The sequence below is a fragment of the Lepeophtheirus salmonis genome, chromosome 6 (genome assembly GCF_016086655.4).
Source record: "Lepeophtheirus salmonis chromosome 6, UVic_Lsal_1.4, whole genome shotgun sequence".
Lineage (NCBI taxonomy): Eukaryota > Metazoa > Arthropoda > Copepoda > Siphonostomatoida > Caligidae > Lepeophtheirus > Lepeophtheirus salmonis.
In genome coordinates, this window is record NC_052136.2 from 4313645 (window position 1) to 4333594 (window position 19950).

The 19950-nt window shown below is 30.0% G+C and overlaps 1 protein-coding gene across 11 annotated transcripts in view; it reads left to right on the forward strand.

The window, feature by feature from the left end:
* The window catches only part of Stacl (SH3 and cysteine-rich domain-containing protein), a 139990-nt gene extending 120936 nt beyond the window's left edge, over positions 1 to 19054 (forward strand). Inside the window, exons 9-18 of one of the 11 annotated variants that reach the window (XR_005864734.2) lie at positions 4280 to 4515; positions 7812 to 7924; positions 7983 to 8144; positions 8485 to 8718; positions 9069 to 9128; positions 9198 to 9513; positions 14295 to 14431; positions 14497 to 14579; positions 15650 to 15842; positions 18218 to 19054. Coding sequence is in view for 5 of the 11 variants with exons in the window: in XM_040713982.2 (XP_040569916.1) it covers positions 4280 to 4515; positions 7812 to 7924; positions 7983 to 8144; positions 8485 to 8718; positions 9684 to 9908; positions 14295 to 14431; positions 14497 to 14579; positions 15650 to 15842; positions 18218 to 18328 (1494 nt within the window). In the remaining 6 variants the exon portion in view is untranslated. Of the gene's footprint in view, positions 1 to 4279; positions 4516 to 7811; positions 7925 to 7982; positions 8145 to 8484; positions 8719 to 9068; positions 9514 to 9683; positions 9909 to 14294; positions 14432 to 14496; positions 14580 to 15649; positions 15843 to 18217 lie in introns of all 11 variants that reach the window. The other 10 variants (XR_011780708.1, XR_005864736.2, XM_040713982.2 and 7 more) reach the window with 10 other exon arrangements.
* The last annotated feature ends 896 nt before the right edge of the window (positions 19055 to 19950 follow it).

Sequence of the window (19950 nt, forward strand, 5' to 3'; positions counted from 1 at the left end):
ATCCCCTGATATTCGTGAAGGTTGATATTTTTATCTGAAACTACCCAGTTAACAATTAAATCTCTTTGTAAAGGCCCCAAAATAATAAAAAACTACACGCTTCAATCATACACTAATTTTATAGTAATACATTTGTATGAATTAGATTTAAAACTGTTTATGCATGATTTAAAAAAAAATTAAATTAAATTATGGTAATTTGTGTCATTTTTTATTGAAAAACTTATTTATTGCTAATACAGGAAATTAGTTTTGAAAAAAAAACAAAAACCAACGCTATGACCCAAATATAAACACATACATTGTAAGTATCTTTGATACTAATATATTAGACAGTTGGTATCAAAAAACGACATTTGAGAAGTAAAAATGAAGAAATATGTCAAAATATATGCGTGTAAAATACTGTACGAAAAGATTATTTTCATTACTTGCAAAAAATCTAGGTTTATATTAGCTTAGAATATCTGATTCCATAAAAATCATTCATCTCCCTTTAAATCGATAATTTTAATGGAACAACATGATGAAATCCTTTTTTCGATATTTTACAGATTTTCCAATCAAAACACATCTATGAAAGATTTTTTTTAAACGATTGGATGTTATTTTCTTGCTTAGATAAATAAAATCCATAATTTTTTTTTGTTAGTACGGTACCGTCTAATTTAAATATAAATATATGTATATACTGGAATTCAGTGATGTAAATTGTGTGTACTTTTGAGAGGACCTTTTTTTTTTTTTGAATTGGTAATCAGTAAATTAATTATCTTTTCCTCAGGAGTTGTCATTATTATTTAATTCCTAGGCAGTGAACTTTCAGTCTTAGATAGTTTCATTTAAATTAAAAACCTGATTGAACGTTCGTTTTTTCTCATAATAGATGACGAGTAGTCTTTTTGTCCTCCCTTCCTACAAAACTTGGACTGTTAATTAATGTTTATTTTCTCATTACTATGAAAAGGTGTATAAATTATTTTTTGATATCCCCGTTTTTCTATTGAACCCACTATAGTTATCATTTAGTCATTTCATCATTATGAGCGAGCAACAAGCAAAAAGGCAATACATCTCAGATCGTCTAGATGTTTGAGTTGAGGTGATGAAGAATACGGACATTTTTAAGTGTTGTATGACCCTTGTTTTTTAAGTTGACCAAGATGAAAAAAAAAAAAAAATGGAGAACATCTCTCCAGGATATTAGAAAGTGGAGGGCATAGTTTAAATAGGTATACAAAGTTCCTGTTAAGTTTGGAGAACAATATAAAGCAGGATCCCACTAAGTCGATTAATTGCATCGCCATTGACTTCTCTGTAGCTCCTAGGACCATCAAAAGGGCTATAAAGCACAACTTGGGATTTTTTTCTTTTAAAAGACCCCATGCCACCTTCTGACCGAGGGTATGAAAGCCAGAAGGCTCGACAGAAAATCCTCACATTGATCAAAGCAAACGGGTCAATTGTGGAAATGTTCAGGGGCAAGAAGACTTTCACAGTTGATTAATTCCACAACCGCCGGAACGACCGCCAGATTGCAGAAACAAAAGAAGAGGTCCAGTCGGCTGACCACACCAAATATCCGCCCCAAACAATTATCCTAAATTGTGGACTCTGACAGAAGGAATATACCCCTGCTTTGTTTCAAGGATGGGCAGAAAATCGGCCAGGAGGCCTACTATAAGGTGCTTAGATATAACATCTTACTATGGCTGAAGACCAACTACTCGGAGGGTAACTACTTGTGGACCCATGATGGCGTTCTCTCTCACACGTGTTCCAAGTGCCAAAAGTTCTGGCAAATAGCATGGCTCAATTTTGGTCCAAAAGAGCCCCCTACCTTACCAGTTTTGAACCTTCTGGACTTTTCTATATGGGACAATTTGGGGAGGGAAACCAACAGGACCTCACACCCAAATGTAGACTTGGCTGCATTGAGCAACCTGTAAAAGGAGTTTATCAACAACTCCTGCTTGGCTTTCAAGTGACGTGTAAAGGCAATGATTGATAATGAAGGTGATCATAGAGAGTGAAAAAAGTTTTCCAAACCTTGTCTACATACTCTGTTAACATTATGTTTTTTTGCCTATTATTGAAAATATAAGCTGATTGATGTATTTCTAAATCCATTTCTTGTGTCCACTTTTTTCTGCCCTACACTGTATTATTTGAAAACAAAGGTTCTGAGTTTTAGTTTTTTTTTTCTTCAAATAACTATCTGTATTAATGGGTTAGTGCAGTGATTTTCAAACTATCATATGGGAGTTCCTTCTAACAGTGAACTACAAAACTCTTATCTCTAGCAATAACAAAAGTCAAAAGGTGCTCAATTCACAAATATACGAATTTATACCTATCAGTATTCAAGGTGATTATTTCTTCCCCATGGACATGTATGTTCCCTCTTTTCTTAGAGCCTCTTTAGTGTAAATTATATAACAATTTAATAAGTATAAGATAATAAAAATTGATTAATTTAAGATTCTTTGTTCGTACATAATATATATTATTATTCCATAATCAAATAAGTAACTCTTCAAAAAGTTACTCTAACTCACAGAAACATCATTTCAGACAAACTAAATATGTAGACCCTTAGGCATGAGACAAAGTTATCTATTTGTATTTGTAGTACAAAAAATTTATTTCAAGTGTAGGATATTATTATATACATATTATTGGTACATAGAACACGAGATTGAAATCCTCAATTTGAGCATTCTTTTAATTTTTGGACTCAAAAATTTCATGGATGCAATGCAAAATATACAATCAATGATATTAAATAAAAAATGCATCTTTTTTACTTATGACCTTCCGTTGTTACACATGGATTTTTATTTCAAAAATAAGAAACTTATAACCAGGCATGAGCCTAATGAACGTTATAGGGTTAAGAACAACTTATTGAAGTAACTTTAATTTGACCACAATAGCGTAACAGTTAGCATTTAAGTTACCAAAACTCATAAAATCTTAGATCAAGACTAACAGCTGAAAGATGTGAGCGATTATTTTATAAAAAAGTCGTAAATTTAATTAGTACATTGTGTTCAATGTATTTTTCCCTTGGTTGTAATTAGTTCAATATAATTTATTTTAGACTTATTCGTTTACTATAAACATTAAATGGTGATATATTGTATTACGATACCAACAATAATAAGAATGAAACATGATTAAGAAGTGGTTAATTAAATTTATAGCCATCATACAAATAATGCCATTCTAGATACATGTCAAACATATTCATTAATATAAACTACATAAAAAATACCTATTTAAGTAATAATTTCTAAAAATTAAAAATTATTTTGATAAGTCAATATTTATAAATTACGCAAGTGTTTTAATATTATTAATCACACAACCTCATCACTCCTTTCCTTCAACTGAGTTGCATCCTTTTTTTCCCTGAGAGACGCCCTATTTATGAAGCAAATAGCAAACATATGGTGAATAATTGTGGTAGGTTCTATACCTATATCTCTGTACAATTATAATCATTTGCGGATGTATTGCAAAAAGAATGATTTAATTATGGGAGAATCAATTATGGAGCTAAAATATATACCAACAAACATAAGTATAGTTCTATTTGCATACATATTTTATGGAAATTGGATGTACCATAGATAATAATCTGATAGCCCATTCTGATTGTATCATTCATATTGAGCTCCTCAATATCTTTTAATAGTTAATTAATACGAAATATATAATTAAGGCAATCCTACAAGTCTCTCTCTCTCTGTAAACTTTGGATTCCCATTTAGTGTATGTACCCCTTGCTGATATAAGTATTACTGAACGAGAGAAAAAACAATGAAAAAGGTCCATGTTTGCACATGCCTGCTATTGATGCTGTTCCTTTTAGTCTATCGACATATTATATGTTTAACTGTATATGTATGTACATATAAGTGTCTCTCGATTTTCTCTCTGAGCGCACAACTGAGACCAAACATTTTCCTTTTCGTAAATAAAAAACAATTATGAAAAGTACGAACGATGTATTTTTTGTGGGTATTTGTCAATAGCTAAGAGATAGGGGAAAAAATATTTGAGTAGAAACTCTTGACTCAAAAACAAATAGCCTCTTCTCATCATGGCTTGTTCCAGGATAGTTATGGGAACTTGTAATAAAAATTTTCTTCAGTATAGATATACAGTACAAAGAACTTCATCAAAGGTGTGCTTTTAAATTTTTAATAAAAATTTGTGATTAAAAAAATTAATAAAAACTAAGATGTCTTCAATTATTTTTATTTTTTTACAGAAAGAGTTATTTGCAACAAAATGTGAGACTTCAATGAGCGGATTAGGAACTCCTCCTTCATCAGCCTCGGGATCTACAGCTGCTGTCAACTCTGCTGATCTCCTTCTTCGTGAGCGTAAATTGAGTTCGTCCTCGGGTGGAACCACTGGAGGAGCATCTGGTGGTATGAAAAATAAATGGGTGAAGGCATTTAAAAGCATAAAAGGATCTTCTGGAAAAGATCAGCCAACAGAAAGGTAAGAAAAAAAAAAGGATACATCTATTCTCTTATATTCATACGATGTGAGTTTTATAAATATATAATATATATTTTCAATACATAACAAATGAAGAAAGTTCCATAAGATGGTATCAATGGCCATTTCAAGGTAAAAACCAATGGGTCTTTTCTCTCTCTAAAAAAGTAGTAGTTTTTAATTCCTGTCTTTTTTTATTTAAAATAAATTAAAAACAAGTGTCATATTCATAGGTATTATTATGGGATACTAACACACGTATTTAGTTCACAAAAACATATGTTGTGCATATTATATTTACGCACACACACACAAAAAAATATACTTGTACACTTAACTCCATAAACAATTAGATTGCCTCTGTTTTGCCTATCTTATATTCATATCCCAATACCTGATATGAAAATTTAAATCAACAAATTAAATTGAAACCCTTAATTTCTTAATATACATATATTACACTAGCCCATACTGTTTGTCCACTTGTCTGTTAGGTTTTTTGTACAATTTTTAATATAAGGTATGTAAGGTTATATTTAATAAAGAAAGTTTCTATTAATGAAAACCCTATAATACACATTACACAGTCCGAACTTTCTGAAATTATGATCATGATCCATTTTTATTTAAATGTTTTCAGTTAAATAGTCAAAAATAAAGATTTTTATGTTATTGGTAAGAAACCAACAAAAACACACACGTGGTTTTAGCACTTTTACAATGGCACAGTATGTTCGCAAGATCACTGTCAAATATAGAATTCCAAAACTAATGAATCAAATGTGATACGTATTATATTATAGAGTTAAACATAGGACCTGTAAAAAAAATCAAATGTTAAATGACTTGAAATTTTATTTCAAAAATTAAAAACTAAGCTCAAAAAATTTAATTTTTTTGAAAAAAATTTCAAAAAACCTACAATTGTTCACAATAAGTTAAATTTGTTGAAAAATAATTCAAATTTTATATTTTTGGGGAAAAAATACAAAAATGTATAACTATTCAGAGAAGTTTAATTTTTTTTGAAGAAAAACAATTGAAAATTTAAATTTTTAGAAAAAATAAAAATTATAATATCATATTTTCTAGTAAAAAACAAAAATTCCTTAGTTTAGAAGAGGGGAACAACCCCTTCAGCCCATCCCTGTAGACGCCCCTTATAAGAGTACATCCTTGTGGACTCAGAATATACTTGAAGATCGGTAACAGAATAACTCCTACAAATGGCCTTGCTAGATAATAGATGCAGAGTCGAATTTCTGTCAATTTTCTTCTTCTATCTCATAGCTGAGTGCAGCTAATCCAATAAAACGACTTGACAGCTAAACTATTTTTTTCAAAGTATCCTTAAATGTCTTAGAGTTACCACCACGTTAATGTTTCCTTTTTTTATTACATTACATACAGGTAAGTTATATTTTTTACAACTGTAGTTAAATACATCTAACACAGGGATTATTAAATTAATTTAATGTCAAGGTAAAATAAGTATCACAAATAATCTATCAAAAAAATTATAATTTTTTGCATGGATATACAAATTTAAACAACATTAATTATTATAAGCCCCACCCCCATTCTAAATGTGATCCATTCCTTAGAGAGACATATGTATCATATGATTAAATACGATGGGTAATGTTTCACAAGAAATAAATTATAACTATATAAACATTAACACATAATGATGATGTTAAAACCACTAAATCAAAATGGTTGTAATGCATAATTGGTTGGAACGACACAAAAATAAAATAAAACAATTATTCATTTTAAACATTTTTATTTAAATACTTTCATTTTACATACAGTACTTCATTTAATTAATTAATTAACTTTAAAACTCTATGCAAATCTATGTACATATAATTAAATTGTAGTACACCTCCTTTCCTGACTTTTTAATTAAAAATTCAAAAGATAATCAATATTCCATTCAACTAACTTCTTTAGTACAAACATATGTGATCTGTCAATACAAAAGCAAACTAAAAGGATTTTTATCAAAATTAAAGTGGATTTAAATTTGTATTTTTGAACGAATGATTGTCGAATTCTATTAATTAATTAGTTTGATTATTGCTCGAGAGATTCCGCATTTAAATTACGCAAAAAAGTCAATATTTGAATGAAATAAGTAGAAATTGATAGATTTCATTCGAAAGACTTTATTTAGATCCGATGAAGGCTAGAAACTATAGCTAACATTTTTGAATATCCACACACATCCCAGGAATTTGAATAAAATTGTATATATATCGTACATACATGGTGTTACCTCTGTTGAACAACCAACACGTTTTTTTAAAAGTGGTTTGTAATCCCAAATGAAAGATGAATACATTTTTTATATTATTATTCGATATAATCGCCTTTGGTGAGAATAACGGCATCGACTTGACCTCGAAAACATGGACAGGTCTTGATGACAGTCTTGTTTGGCAGATTCTGGAACTCCTCCCAGATCCTGGACATAAACTCGCTTTTTGGTGTTGTTGGAGGATCTGTTGGTGTGTTGTTTAGCTGCATTTTACAAAAAGAAGTCTATAGGGTCGAGGCTAAACAATGGGTCCAACAAAATCAAATAATTGATTCCAACCTAATTTTGTTTTTAACACCTTTTTATGATGATTTATAATCAACTCCTAACTCTTTCTGTTCTTTCTTGACTCTCCAAATAAAGGACCTCTCCAGGTTTAAGAAGTTTGGAATCTTAACATTGTCTTCCCCTGCGCAGATCGCAACAAGGATATTCTGTATTTTAAACGATTGTGGAATAAATATTGCGTTGATTGATGCCATTTTTTTTTATATTGACGCAAAACACATCTGACTAGCCACTAAATTAACAAATAACTTCCTACCTGGGCAGGAACTCACATTTTGTTGTGAAAGAAACGGTCGCACGCTGTATATAAAGGCTTAAAAAATTATTCGGAATTTTTCCATTTCTTTATATTTTCTAATCACATTACACTTGACATGTGTAATGTCGGAAAAGTTGACATCACTTCCTTTATATAAATTTTTATACATTTTGTTTTTTATCGACTTAAGTCTTCTGATTAATAACTACCCTTATGGTTTGGTGAAAGACAAACCGAAAAAAAAAAAAAAATCTTCTAACTTAAAGGAATTTTATAAATACCTAATATTATCCAATCTGGGGTTTTAAAAACTTAATTATCTTTTCACTTTATGTACATAAGATATTTAAAAAAAAAAAAAATTAGATTGTTTGTATGTGCTTTTATTATATCTCAGTATAAACCTATTTCGAACACTTATTGCAGACAAAGAACTGGCAACACTTCTGCTCAGGCTCTTTTGGAAACGAACCATATATTCCAAGAATATACTTATAAAAAAATCACACCCTGTGATGTTTGCTCCCAAATTCTCAGAGGTAAGAAGGAATTGAAACATAAATCATTGAATACATTTTTATCACATTTTTTTAAAAGGCCATACTCGACAGGGGATGAAATGCAAACTATGTCGGCTTAATGTACATCCTGATTGTCAAGAAAAAGCTGCGAAATGTCAGCCAAAAACACGTTTACTTCGAAGACAGAAATCAGCTTCAGAGCTCGATCCTCGGATAGGAAATCTTGTTGATGAGGACAGTAAGTTTTTTCCCCCTTTATATTCATATCATAGTAAGATATGCCGTTCAACTGTAATTTTTAAATTAGATAAAAGATATGCCCATTGGGGATGTGCTGATTCATTTAATTATTATTTGAATTTCATAAGCACCAAGACTGCAATTAATCAATGCAATGAATTTGAGCCTGTTTTATTTTATCAAACGTGTAACAAAGTTCATACATAAAATCTGCCCCAATCTCGTTCCCCCTGTAATCCATGTTTTCAGTGTGCCAATTGATTTTTTTGAACCCGTTTGATCGTTGTTTTATTTTAATTTTTTTTTTTCCTTTTTTTCCCTACCCATTTACAAATCAGTTGTTCGTAAGATTGAGAATCGTCGATCCCCTCCAGAAATCCCTAGGTATGACACAGATCCTAACAAATATGACTCTAGATCCTCCGCGCAAGAGATTGTAATTTCTCGAGCCCCAACTCTTGACTACGGTGGTAACAATACTCCTTATAGACCTTCTTTCTCAAGATATCATCCAGGAGCGTCAAATACATTAACCATTTCCGGGTCCATCAAATCCCATATCCCAAAATCAGGTAAGAAGACACTTTTTTCCCTTCCAAAAGACAAATATGATATCTCCCGATTTAAATTTTAATAATGCACAACCAACCTTAGTAGGACATTTCGAATGTATTCCTGCTTGTTTGGGTTTTGTTGATTTCCCGATTAAACCAAATAATTTATTCAAGACGAGATATATATATGGGGCATGTTTCATTTGTAGGAAGAAATAGCTGAGAGAGAGAGAATTTATTCTCATGAATATTTTATAAGTCAACATATGTAAACCTACAGATAGCCGCCTTAGGGCTGTATTCCTCTCATTCAAACACTCACTCTGCCTACATACCACAACCGTTAATATCCTTACATTCATTTAAAGGTCTGTACGAGTATTACGAGCCTGAAGCGATTATAGATCCTGGGAACAACAACACACCAGGTACAATACCTAAAAATAATAAGAGTCTAATGTCTAAGAGTTTGTCAATGGACAACCCACGATCAATAGGTTCATCAGAAAAAGTATTCATTGGAGGCTCTTACTCTGCATCCACGGGTTGTTCATCAAATCTAATAGACTCTTATAGAGGCAATAACGATACACCCAAGTTAGCAAACCTAGTAGCTGGACTCATTCAAAGCCATGCACTTATGAGTGGAGGAATTGCAATAGGAGCAGCAATTAGACCTGAAGTAGCTGCTGCAAATTTGAGTCATTTAAGTCGTTATAATTCTAAAAAGGATATAACAGAAGAAGTAAAGTCTCCTGCCTCTGATGCTAAAGCTAAATTTAGACAAGCCACACAAGCTTTGGCTAAACAACGGTTAGTCACAATGATTGAAGTTTCCTTGAATCTACTAACAAAACGATTTATTGATTGATTGAATCATGTCCCCAATTTAATTCATAATCCAATAGTCCTCTATTTTTAATTTGATTTTTGTACGAAATTAATTTTATCTTCCGTGTTCCAACTAATACTTCATTTTACAGCCCCTCATAGTCCACAAGGAAATCAGCAACAGAAGAAACGACTAAATTTCCGTAACAAATCCATATCCCTTGATTCTCCTGAGAGTTGTCAGATAGCTCAAGCTTCTTTTAATGGAATTCAAGCCAGAGAAAGAAGAAGGACGGCTGGATATTCCGTCCTTGGATATAACCAACGACTAACAGCTCCAATACAATATCGCAGACCACAAATATTCGACTATCACCGTAAATTTCCTTCAAATCATAATACATATTCTGTAGATGTTCTCCATACTTTTTTTATATTTTCCCCATCTCATCTCTCTCTCTCTCTCTCTCGATCTCTCTAAACCATCTCTTTACAAATATAAATTAATATTTTTTAAGTACATTTGAGCATGAAGAGTTCCGTTTTTAAAGATTTCATAAGTCGTAACTTGTTCAAAACTTGAGTTTGTACATAAATTCACGAAATATGCATACATTTAAATTATTTAAAAAAAACAAAAACAACAACACCGCTGCAACAAGTCCTTTTTATTAATGTTATTTCATACACTTGTTGCATTTAATGAGAGGAATTTAAGTCTTAGATTTTTAATCTCTCTATTTTTTTAAATCACTAATTTAAGAGACACGCGTAAAGTACAGCCATATATCAACATATATTAGAAAGCATTTAAACTTTCATTCTTTTAATGAAGAAATTAGAAAAGTACATTATAGCTGCTATTCAAACTAAAATACAACAGTTACAATGACACAAACTTGCACAAATTTCATATGTATGTTTGAAGTGTTTTTTCTTTGAATCATTCCTTTCTTTAGAGTATAAATTTCTCTTTTCAAGCATACATACCTAGTTAGAAATACGAAAAACATTTTACACACAATTATTTGTTATATACAAAAAAAATCATCTAGACATCATTTACATTTAAAATTGATACTATTCATATGATTGTCTAGGTTTGAGAATACCATATTAAATTGCCCAAAAGAGGGGAATTTTTCCCCCAGACCACTTTTTACATGATAAAAGTTTTAACATCGTAATAATTACGTCATTTTTCTATCCATTTTGAACTCTTACATTTCAATTAAAATGCTAATAATACCTGTATTAATTTAAAACATTGAAAAAAAAATCAATCTTTGATTAAATAATCTTAAAAATATGGGTTAATAAACTACTAGCTAAAGATTACCAAGCGCTGCTCGGGCTAAGGAGGGAGATGGAAATCACATTGACAATGTTCAAATGTTTTAGAAAATTAAAAAATTATTCAGAAAATACTTCTATATACTAATATTTATATTATGAGTGTTTCGTTCTTTTCCAAAAAAAATCCTGATAATTCAAATTCTCTTGGATTTTTCACACTACATTAATCAGGTTAAGTAAGGTAATCTACAATGTTGCCTCTTATAACCTCAGTAGTAGTATTATGAATATAAAAAATTATGTGTTATGAACTTCAATAACATATCAACATATATGCATCTAAAAATAGTGTAGATAAGAAGTCCCATTTTTATTTACTTTAAAGGATTTCCAAATCAAAATTCAGGAAGAAAATAGCTGAAAACTTTTTTAGGCTGATTTTGCAAAAAAATAAAAAAAAATAGTTACAGTTGTTTATTGGAATTGTAAAGAAATACAAGCCAACCAATATTTTTTCTTACTAGCCAAAACAAAAACGTTTTGCAAAATATTGTTATCAAAAAAATAACCCTTGATAACTAGTTCATTTTTGCAAATATTGCAAAGATTATGTAATAAAATTTTCCGGGAATTGAAAATAATGCTGTTATTGAATGGAGTTGTAAAACCTTATGTTCAAAATATTTCATTTTGTGGCATTTCTATTAGAAAAATTGAAAATTGACTATTGATGAAAAAATGAAAAAAAAAGAGAAAAAGGTGGAAAAATTATTCAGAAAAGGACAGATATTTCTGTGAAGCAACACACTTTTTTTCCCAAATTTATATTCAAACCAATTTCCAGACAAATTTTCTACAGACTTAATTCTATTTACTAATCCCATATTCCATTGGATGTTCATTTTTTGCAGCTTAAATAAATAAAAAACTTTAACCAATTTCTTTTTTTGCCCATAACTTTTTTATTTTGAAATTTTTTAGAAAACGTAGTTATTATTCATATAGATGTTTTCGATAAATAACTCAACCCCCTATTTAGTCTCCTTGAAGTTGCAAAAAAGGGTTTTGTGTTTTGGGCAAAGCATAACCCCTCCCCTCCTTATATGACCCCCTCCCTAAAAATCGACACCCCGTCTTAGCCTGTCCATGCTCTCAAGTGGACCCATTCAAAATTTCAGCCTTCTAGATTCAACGGTGTGGGAACATGTTAAGGAAATGTACACACACATTCTCTTTTATATATATGCAGATAATTTTTTATTCTTATAGTACAATAATTAAATTAAAATAAATTGAGAAAAAGAAGAACCCAGGAAATTAACAGGGAAAACAAAAGAACGACTTTTAAAGATAACATTTAATTTCTTTTAATAAACCACGATTAAAAATGCTAAATATACACATAAATCCTTAACAAGGCCTAATCAAGATAAAAAAAAAATTAAATTTAATGTTTTAGGAGTGTCCTAACAAGTTTCAGGAATAAATTATGTCTTCAAGGGGAGTGGAAGCATTTTAATAAATGTTCGTGTTTAAATGAACCCCTTTCAATAACGATGAGAGGTCCCGAAATCTGGATCTCAAATATTTTTCCATTACGAGGAAAAACGGTGGGGTACTCTCAATTTCAAATAATAATATATTCTGCATCTGTAGTTCAGTTTTAAGAATTTGAGGGACAGCTTCCGAAGATATGATAATTTGAAATTAGGGATGTACGAGGGTGGTCTGAAAAGTTTACAAACTCAACATAAAGATGGCAGAAATGATAAATAAAAGCTATTTACATCTATTTAGCATATGTTGACCTTTACTCATCAAAGTTTCACACATTTTGGACGCGTAGCTATTATGTAACAATCATTTGAGAGAGCGGATTTGAGTTTTTTTCTGCGAAAAAACTATGAATTTTTGCTTTTATTTTTGAACATAGTCTCCTCCTTGTAACTTTACGCAATTCATGCAGGGAAGTTACTGACAGGAAGAGTTACAAAGATGGGAGACATCGCCGGGAGAAGTGTGTAGAGTTATATGTAGTGTTGATGCTAAAAAAATTCTTCTTTTTTTTCTACAAAAAATGCTCACATCCACTCACTCAAGCCATGATTACACAAAAAATTCCACGTCCAAAATGACTGAAACTTTAGTGAAATACTGTCTACAGATGCTATAAAAATATAATTAGCTTTTATTTAAGAGTGCTACCATCTTAATGATGGGTAAATAAACTTTCGACATACAATTAAAAGAATTTCATAAATTTTAGGAGTTAATACATTGCTGGGTTAAATATTTTATGGCGTAGTGTAACTGCAAGAACCGGTTCCAGTACCATTTTAGTAGAGTACTTTTTTAAATCGCTAGTAACTTTGTACCACTTCAATACATGTTGACCGAAGAGCACGTGTGTGTACAATATTTAATTTTAGAAGTTGTAAAAATAAAGAACTCCATATCCGAGGAACCCATCATTTATTTGGAAAATAATACCTAGTAAGAGTTTATAGGTAAAGTTCTTGACGTCTTTAGAAAATCGGATAGTAAAAAATTTCCTTTTTTTTTTTGCAATTTGATATCAATTGACTCAAGTCCATGAAAAAAATCATCTAAACTGCTCAACATTTCATGATGAAGTAACAACAATTGCTCTTGACATCATTTGTAATTATAATACATGCTCTAATGTGTAAGTGTCAAGTTTATTTGTAGAACAACATATTTCCGAATTTTAATATAAAATGTTTATACTGCGTAACAATAAATATCATCAACCCCGATTTTTTATAGGCTTCTACTCCATTTCAACCAATAAATAATAATCTTTTTATTAACTAGATATTCTTTTTCCATATTAATCCAAATAACATAATTAGATTTAATTTAATCACATACATGTGCATATCAATAGAATAAAGAAATTGCTGATTGAATATAGTTTTGTGTTTAACTTACCTTTGATTCAATGTTAATTAGTTGAATTAATAATTAATAAAGGAAAGCTATTTTTTTTATCTATTTACATATTATAAATCCCTTGTACCAATAGTAAATATAGTTTTACTATTTACGAAAATGGAAGCAACTCATTATAATGATTGAAACCTCTCTAATTTGACTTCATATTGATTTTATCCTAAACAAATTTGAACTGCATGACTTTTTTATCTATGTTTTTTTCCTAAGAAATTTTATTCACTATTGTTTTGTTTCGTCAAAATTATTTCTAAGCAAAATACATGATTTTTTCACATTTAATTAGCATCTTATATAATACATGTGCGTGCCTGTTCATTAAATTTATACTATATATATATACAAATTGATCCATGTTGAACTAAAGACTAACAAATCTATAAATTCTTATTTCTAACATAAAATGTTATGTAAAATTAAAAAGGAAATAAGGATTTTGCTTCATTTTAAGAGTAAAAATGATTATGTTGACTTATACTTGTCTTATATTTTAGCACCCTCGAGTCCGGTCCAAAGCCGTCGCCCGGGACAGCTTCGAACAACAACAACAACTCGAATGTCATCTGTTGAGCTCCCGGATGAAGCTGAAAAATCCGTAAGCTCAGCATCCACTTCACCTTGTCCATCCCCGGTAAAACTATAATATTTTTCGAAATATCTTTCATTTTTAAATATGTGCCTCTTTATAACTTGCAGAAACCTAATCGTTTTACGTTAGCCAATGTATTTGTTGTGTTATACAACTTTAAACCCAGACATGCCGATGAATTGGACTTAAAGTAAGGTTTACATCATATTTTAATTATTATATTGAATGGTCCATTTACTTATGGGCATGAAAATTTTTCACGAGGAAATGGATTGGACTTAAATTTAGTAATTGGCATCATTGACAGTAGCTCAGCGTAGAAATGAACATTTTGTAAAGGTAACTCGATCCAATTCTGAGGCCCTAAAGATGAACATGTTCGTATCTCTGTTAATATTTCATTAGTGATTTATCGTAAACCAAAGCAATTAAAGTTAAATATTAAAATACTATAACTTAGTTTAACAAAACTTATCTTTTAGCTGTTTTTATAGTTTTTAATGAAAAAAAAACCCAAAAAAAAAAACACCTTACATTATTTTTTGACTTTCAATTTTTCAACGTATTATCCTTGATTATTTTTAAATTTTAACCATATAAAAGTCAAAACTTTATAACTTTTTGTAAAAAAACAACAATAATTGTAGTGTTGAAAATCATGGAATTAGGAGTCATGGCGGGATTTATAAATATTATAATTTCATTTATATTCTTTTTTAAAAAAAAGGTTTTATCGAGGAATTTATATAAAAAAAAAAATTTATTTTTTTCAAGCTAACTGATATATTTAAAATGATGTATTTTACGTGCCTAACATTGTTTTGGTTTACGACATATAGCTGATGAAAAATTTATCAAAATCCTAATTTTTTCATCAATAAGGCCTCAAAACCTTACAGTTGGATTTAGTTACACATATAAAATTTATTTCTGAGCTGGTCTACGGTTAACAATATCACATAGTCATTTTTTTTCTCCTAAAAATTTTACATGGAGTGACTCATATATAGATACTGCAAACACATTTTTCTTAAAACATAAATATTAATGGATAGTACCACAAGTCGTAATTGATATTCATATAATGCATAGTGATACCACAAAAACCATGAAGTTAATGCACATACTTAAATTTTATAAATGGATTATGTAGAAATATTTTTAAATAATACTACATTGTAATGGCCATTAAATGATCCCCCTTCCCAAAAAAAGCATGAACATAATACTAATTATAGCTATATATCTGTCCTCTCCCAGAGCCGGACAAATGCTAACAGTCATTGATACGTCAGATAAAGATTGGTGGAAAGGGAAATGCCTTGGATCCATTGGCTTCTTTCCTTCCACCTATGTTAATAAACTTCTTCCGGGCGAAAAACCTTTCCAAGTGCAACAAACAATTCAAATTTCTTCATTGGATGGAACTCTTTTGAAATTATTGCGAGATCAAGTAAGCCTACTATTTTATTTTTACTCGTGTATAGTGCAAAGCCAATTTTTAGTCCAAAGTTAGTTGATTAAAAAGGACTACTTCTTGAGGTTATGAAGATGTTGTAAATTTATTTATATCTATATAATCAATCTCCATAAATTCACTCTCTTCATTGAAATATTGAAGTGAATTATACAAGGGGAAACATTTGCATGCGTCACTAAGGAATATGAAAACGTAAGGTCATCTATGGGTTTTTAAAAAAACGACATGTATTAAGTTAAGGAATCTCATTAATCTAACAAATGAATTTAGTCAATTGGTTTATCGCTTTGGTACGGAGCAACATTGAGTATTTACACACATAATCTACTTTTCTTCCTATATTTTCATTTTATTTTTTATACGAAGAAGGATAATTTTCAATTAGTTGTATCTTTTCGTATTCTTTTTTACAAAGTGATGTCTACTTTTTAAGATATTATTGATACTTGAAACTATTATTTTATTCTTTTTTTCCCTTAATATCAATTGGTTCGTATTTCACATTATTATGATGTATACTTTTTTAAGTATCACGTAGATATATAAATGTACATAGTCATGACTTATCATACCCAACTATTATTGAAAAAATAATAGATAGTTACCGTTTACATAAACATATGAGTTAATCATTGGAAATGGATCACAGTCAGCACAAAGTAAAAGTAATAATAACACACCAAAAATGATTACAAATAAGCACTGCCATAAAGTAAGATAATAATAATTTATTAAAAACCATAAATACATGTAATTGACAGTTTACAGTAATATCTTGAGATACGAGTGTCACAACATAAAAAATTATTTATACAATTAGGTCGACACCCAGATAAAATGTCTAGTGGACGTATTTCAGCTCTATTTAATGACACACCCTCATGTATTTCTGCAACATTTTGAAAATCAGAATTTAAAAAAAATTCCTCGGACAGATTTTTGTTCGAGAGATATACCCTTAATTTTAGTGTAAGTAAGGCAAAAGAAAAAAGCTCTAAAATATTCAAAACAGTAATGTAAATTATATTTAAATAAAAAACTAAAACTAAATATTATTTTGGTTAAGTGAAGTTCATTGAAAGGGTGTAATAAATTAAATTTTCTATAGTTATTACTTTGATTTGCGAGTTTCTTGTTTAACAAACTCGGTCAAGGAATGAAATAAACTCGTATCTGCAGATACTTAGATACTAATAAAGCAAAGTTTGCTATTATATATGTTATCACATACCTCATGTCTTAGTATTACTATTTTATCTAAAAAAAACATATATATCAACAAGACTGTGTAATTATAGCTCAGTGCTTTGAATTAAAAAGGACATGGAAGGGGATTGCAAACCTAGGGCTTCTTGAGCACTTGTTGATTTTTGCTAAAATATAAGTTTTGATTTTTTACATTTTCTAAAACTGGTTTCACCTAGTATCAGTATTATTTTGATATTGAGGAGATAACATTTGAGTATAAGGAGTGTGTGTGCTCATGAAACACTTGGAGAAATATTTTGGATTTATTGAGGTGTTATCTTCTCTATTATTAAAGCAAAGCTAGTCTGTTCGGCCCCGCCTAATTACTCCGTGTACTAACCCTAATATTGCTTATAAAATAATATGAGAGAGTGTCATTTTCATATTTATTATGCTTATAATAGAACTTTACATTGATAACTTTTCATTTAATTGTGTTTCCAAATATCACTTCATCTAATTGTTTTAATCAAAGTGTCTGGAGTAGATTACAAAGATATTTCTACTTCATTTGTCTTAATGTGCTTCTTCTTAAGCCACTACATTGTTACATGGCTGTATGTTTTCAGCCATTACTAGAAGACCCATTGCACAACTCATTCTCTCTCTCTGGAGGGAAGAAGGTTGTCGCTCAAGATTGATAATTCTTCCTTCGTCGCGGTAATGTCTTCCTTTCGCCATAGCAGAGAAACACCCTCAAAACATAATTTTTCCACTCCCATGATTAACTGTGAGCATGTTGGTTCTGGGACTATATTCAGTATTTGTCCACCTTTTTTCTTCATTAAATGCCTCTCACTCTTAAAATGAGCCTACCATTAAAATCATAGACTGTTTCTTTCTTTGTCAGCGGATAAACTTAACCCATTTAACCAAATTAACCTAGTCAATTCTGCAAAGAAAAAAAGTTGCCTACGTATTGATTAAATGACGTCATCTTTAGGATCATAAAAACAATATCTTACAGAAGTACTTAAAATACTAAAATCATTTTATTAAAATCTTATAAAGAGTCATTGGAATTACTAGTTTTATACCTCTACATATAAATATGAATTAAAATGTCATAAATGATATATTTTATTTCCTTCTTTTCACAGATTGTTATTCGTATATCTGAAGAAAACTACCAACGAGATGGAACAATCCTTATCAGAAATTCTGATAATATACAAGGTCATTGTTCAAGTCAATATCTACAAGAAGTTTGAGTGTTTTGTTAACATTTCCGACCCCGGTCCAATGTTCCTTCTTCTTAATTAAAAAAACAACGTTGTTTCTACTTTAATTATTATAGGGTTTTTTTTAGTTGATATTATTTTTTTGAGAAGCATGACTTATTGTATAGAAAATAATTGGGGAAAGATTTTAAGCACTTCAAAAAAGGAATAATTATTAACTTTGTCTCTAAACAAAAGAACTCCCCCATCACTCGAAAAAAAAAAAACTTAGAAAATATTTCATTTTATTTTATTTTTTATTTTTATATCACATATATAATTGCATGACTAATTTAAAATGAATGCAAAAAAAAAGAGAAGATTTTTTTAAAAGTATAGAAAAAATAACTAGCAGCTCCCCCTATTTTTTTTTTTTTTTTTTTACTTTAACTACAAATCATGAGGTGATTTTTGATCAAATCATTCTTTTTTTTCAACTAGTAACTTTTTTTTCTTCCAAACCAACCATCTTATACATCAAGGATGCAAGATAATACATTTTTCTACAACTTTCACATCTAAGACAACAGAAAGAGCAGAGCAAAGTATATATCCCCAAATTACCTAATAATATATATATAAAAATTATTATTATATCATTTTTCATGTAATAATGGTTCATTGTCCATATCATCAACATTTTTTTAATTCAATAAATATCATTGTAAATACAAATTTGAGTTACAAAATCTGAGGAAATAAACGATAGCAAATCTATTTGTTTGTGTGTTTTATTCAAACAATCGAAATAAGAGAAAGCTTTGCTAGCTTTAGGGAAGTTGCCAAACTTTTATATTTGGCTCAGTTACTCCGAGCTGTTATTGAGGGTTACTACAACCAAGATAACTAAAGACAAGGTATATTAGGACAAGGTATATTAGGGCAATGTATTTTTTTACAAAAGTATGAGAAAAATACTCGGCATAATTATGCATACAAATTGAATATATGTTCCTTAAGTAAAGTCTGCTGGAGTGATAGAAAATATGATTACTGTATTACCTTGTCTATATGTATTTTGACCATATTTACAGTTTGAGTAAGCTAATCGTACAGTTTTTGTGGGTATGATTTAAATCAATTCTATCAAGTCAACATGTATATAGTATTATGAGTATTTTTCATTATAACTATACCTTATAATATCAAGAATACTTTCGCAAAATTTCGTCTTTCTGCAGCCACCATGGCCTTCAGTCTGGGCTAGAATGAATTGCTTAACTTGATGCCATTGTACATTTCATCCCACTTCTTCTCAATGGATACCTTTAGGAAATTTACTTTGCGTTTAGGGAATTTTCAGGCCTTGCTCACCACAAAGGTCCATGTCCCATATTTTAGTGACAAGTAGTCCAAAGGGGGCAGTAGTTTGGATACCAGAATTTTGTTAGACTTTTCTTATACCAAACATGAGTTGTTATGTCCTTTTGGCTATGCGCTGAGTCTTACTGCCAACAGTAATCTCTGTAAGGTAGTATTTATCCAACCTATTAGAACTCGTTGTCTTCAATTTCAAAAGCTACATCGGTTTAAAAGCCTTTAGTGACAATATTATTGTTTCTTTCACTTCCTATCTTCCTGGAGAGGCTTTCACCGCTGTTAATGAACCTCCT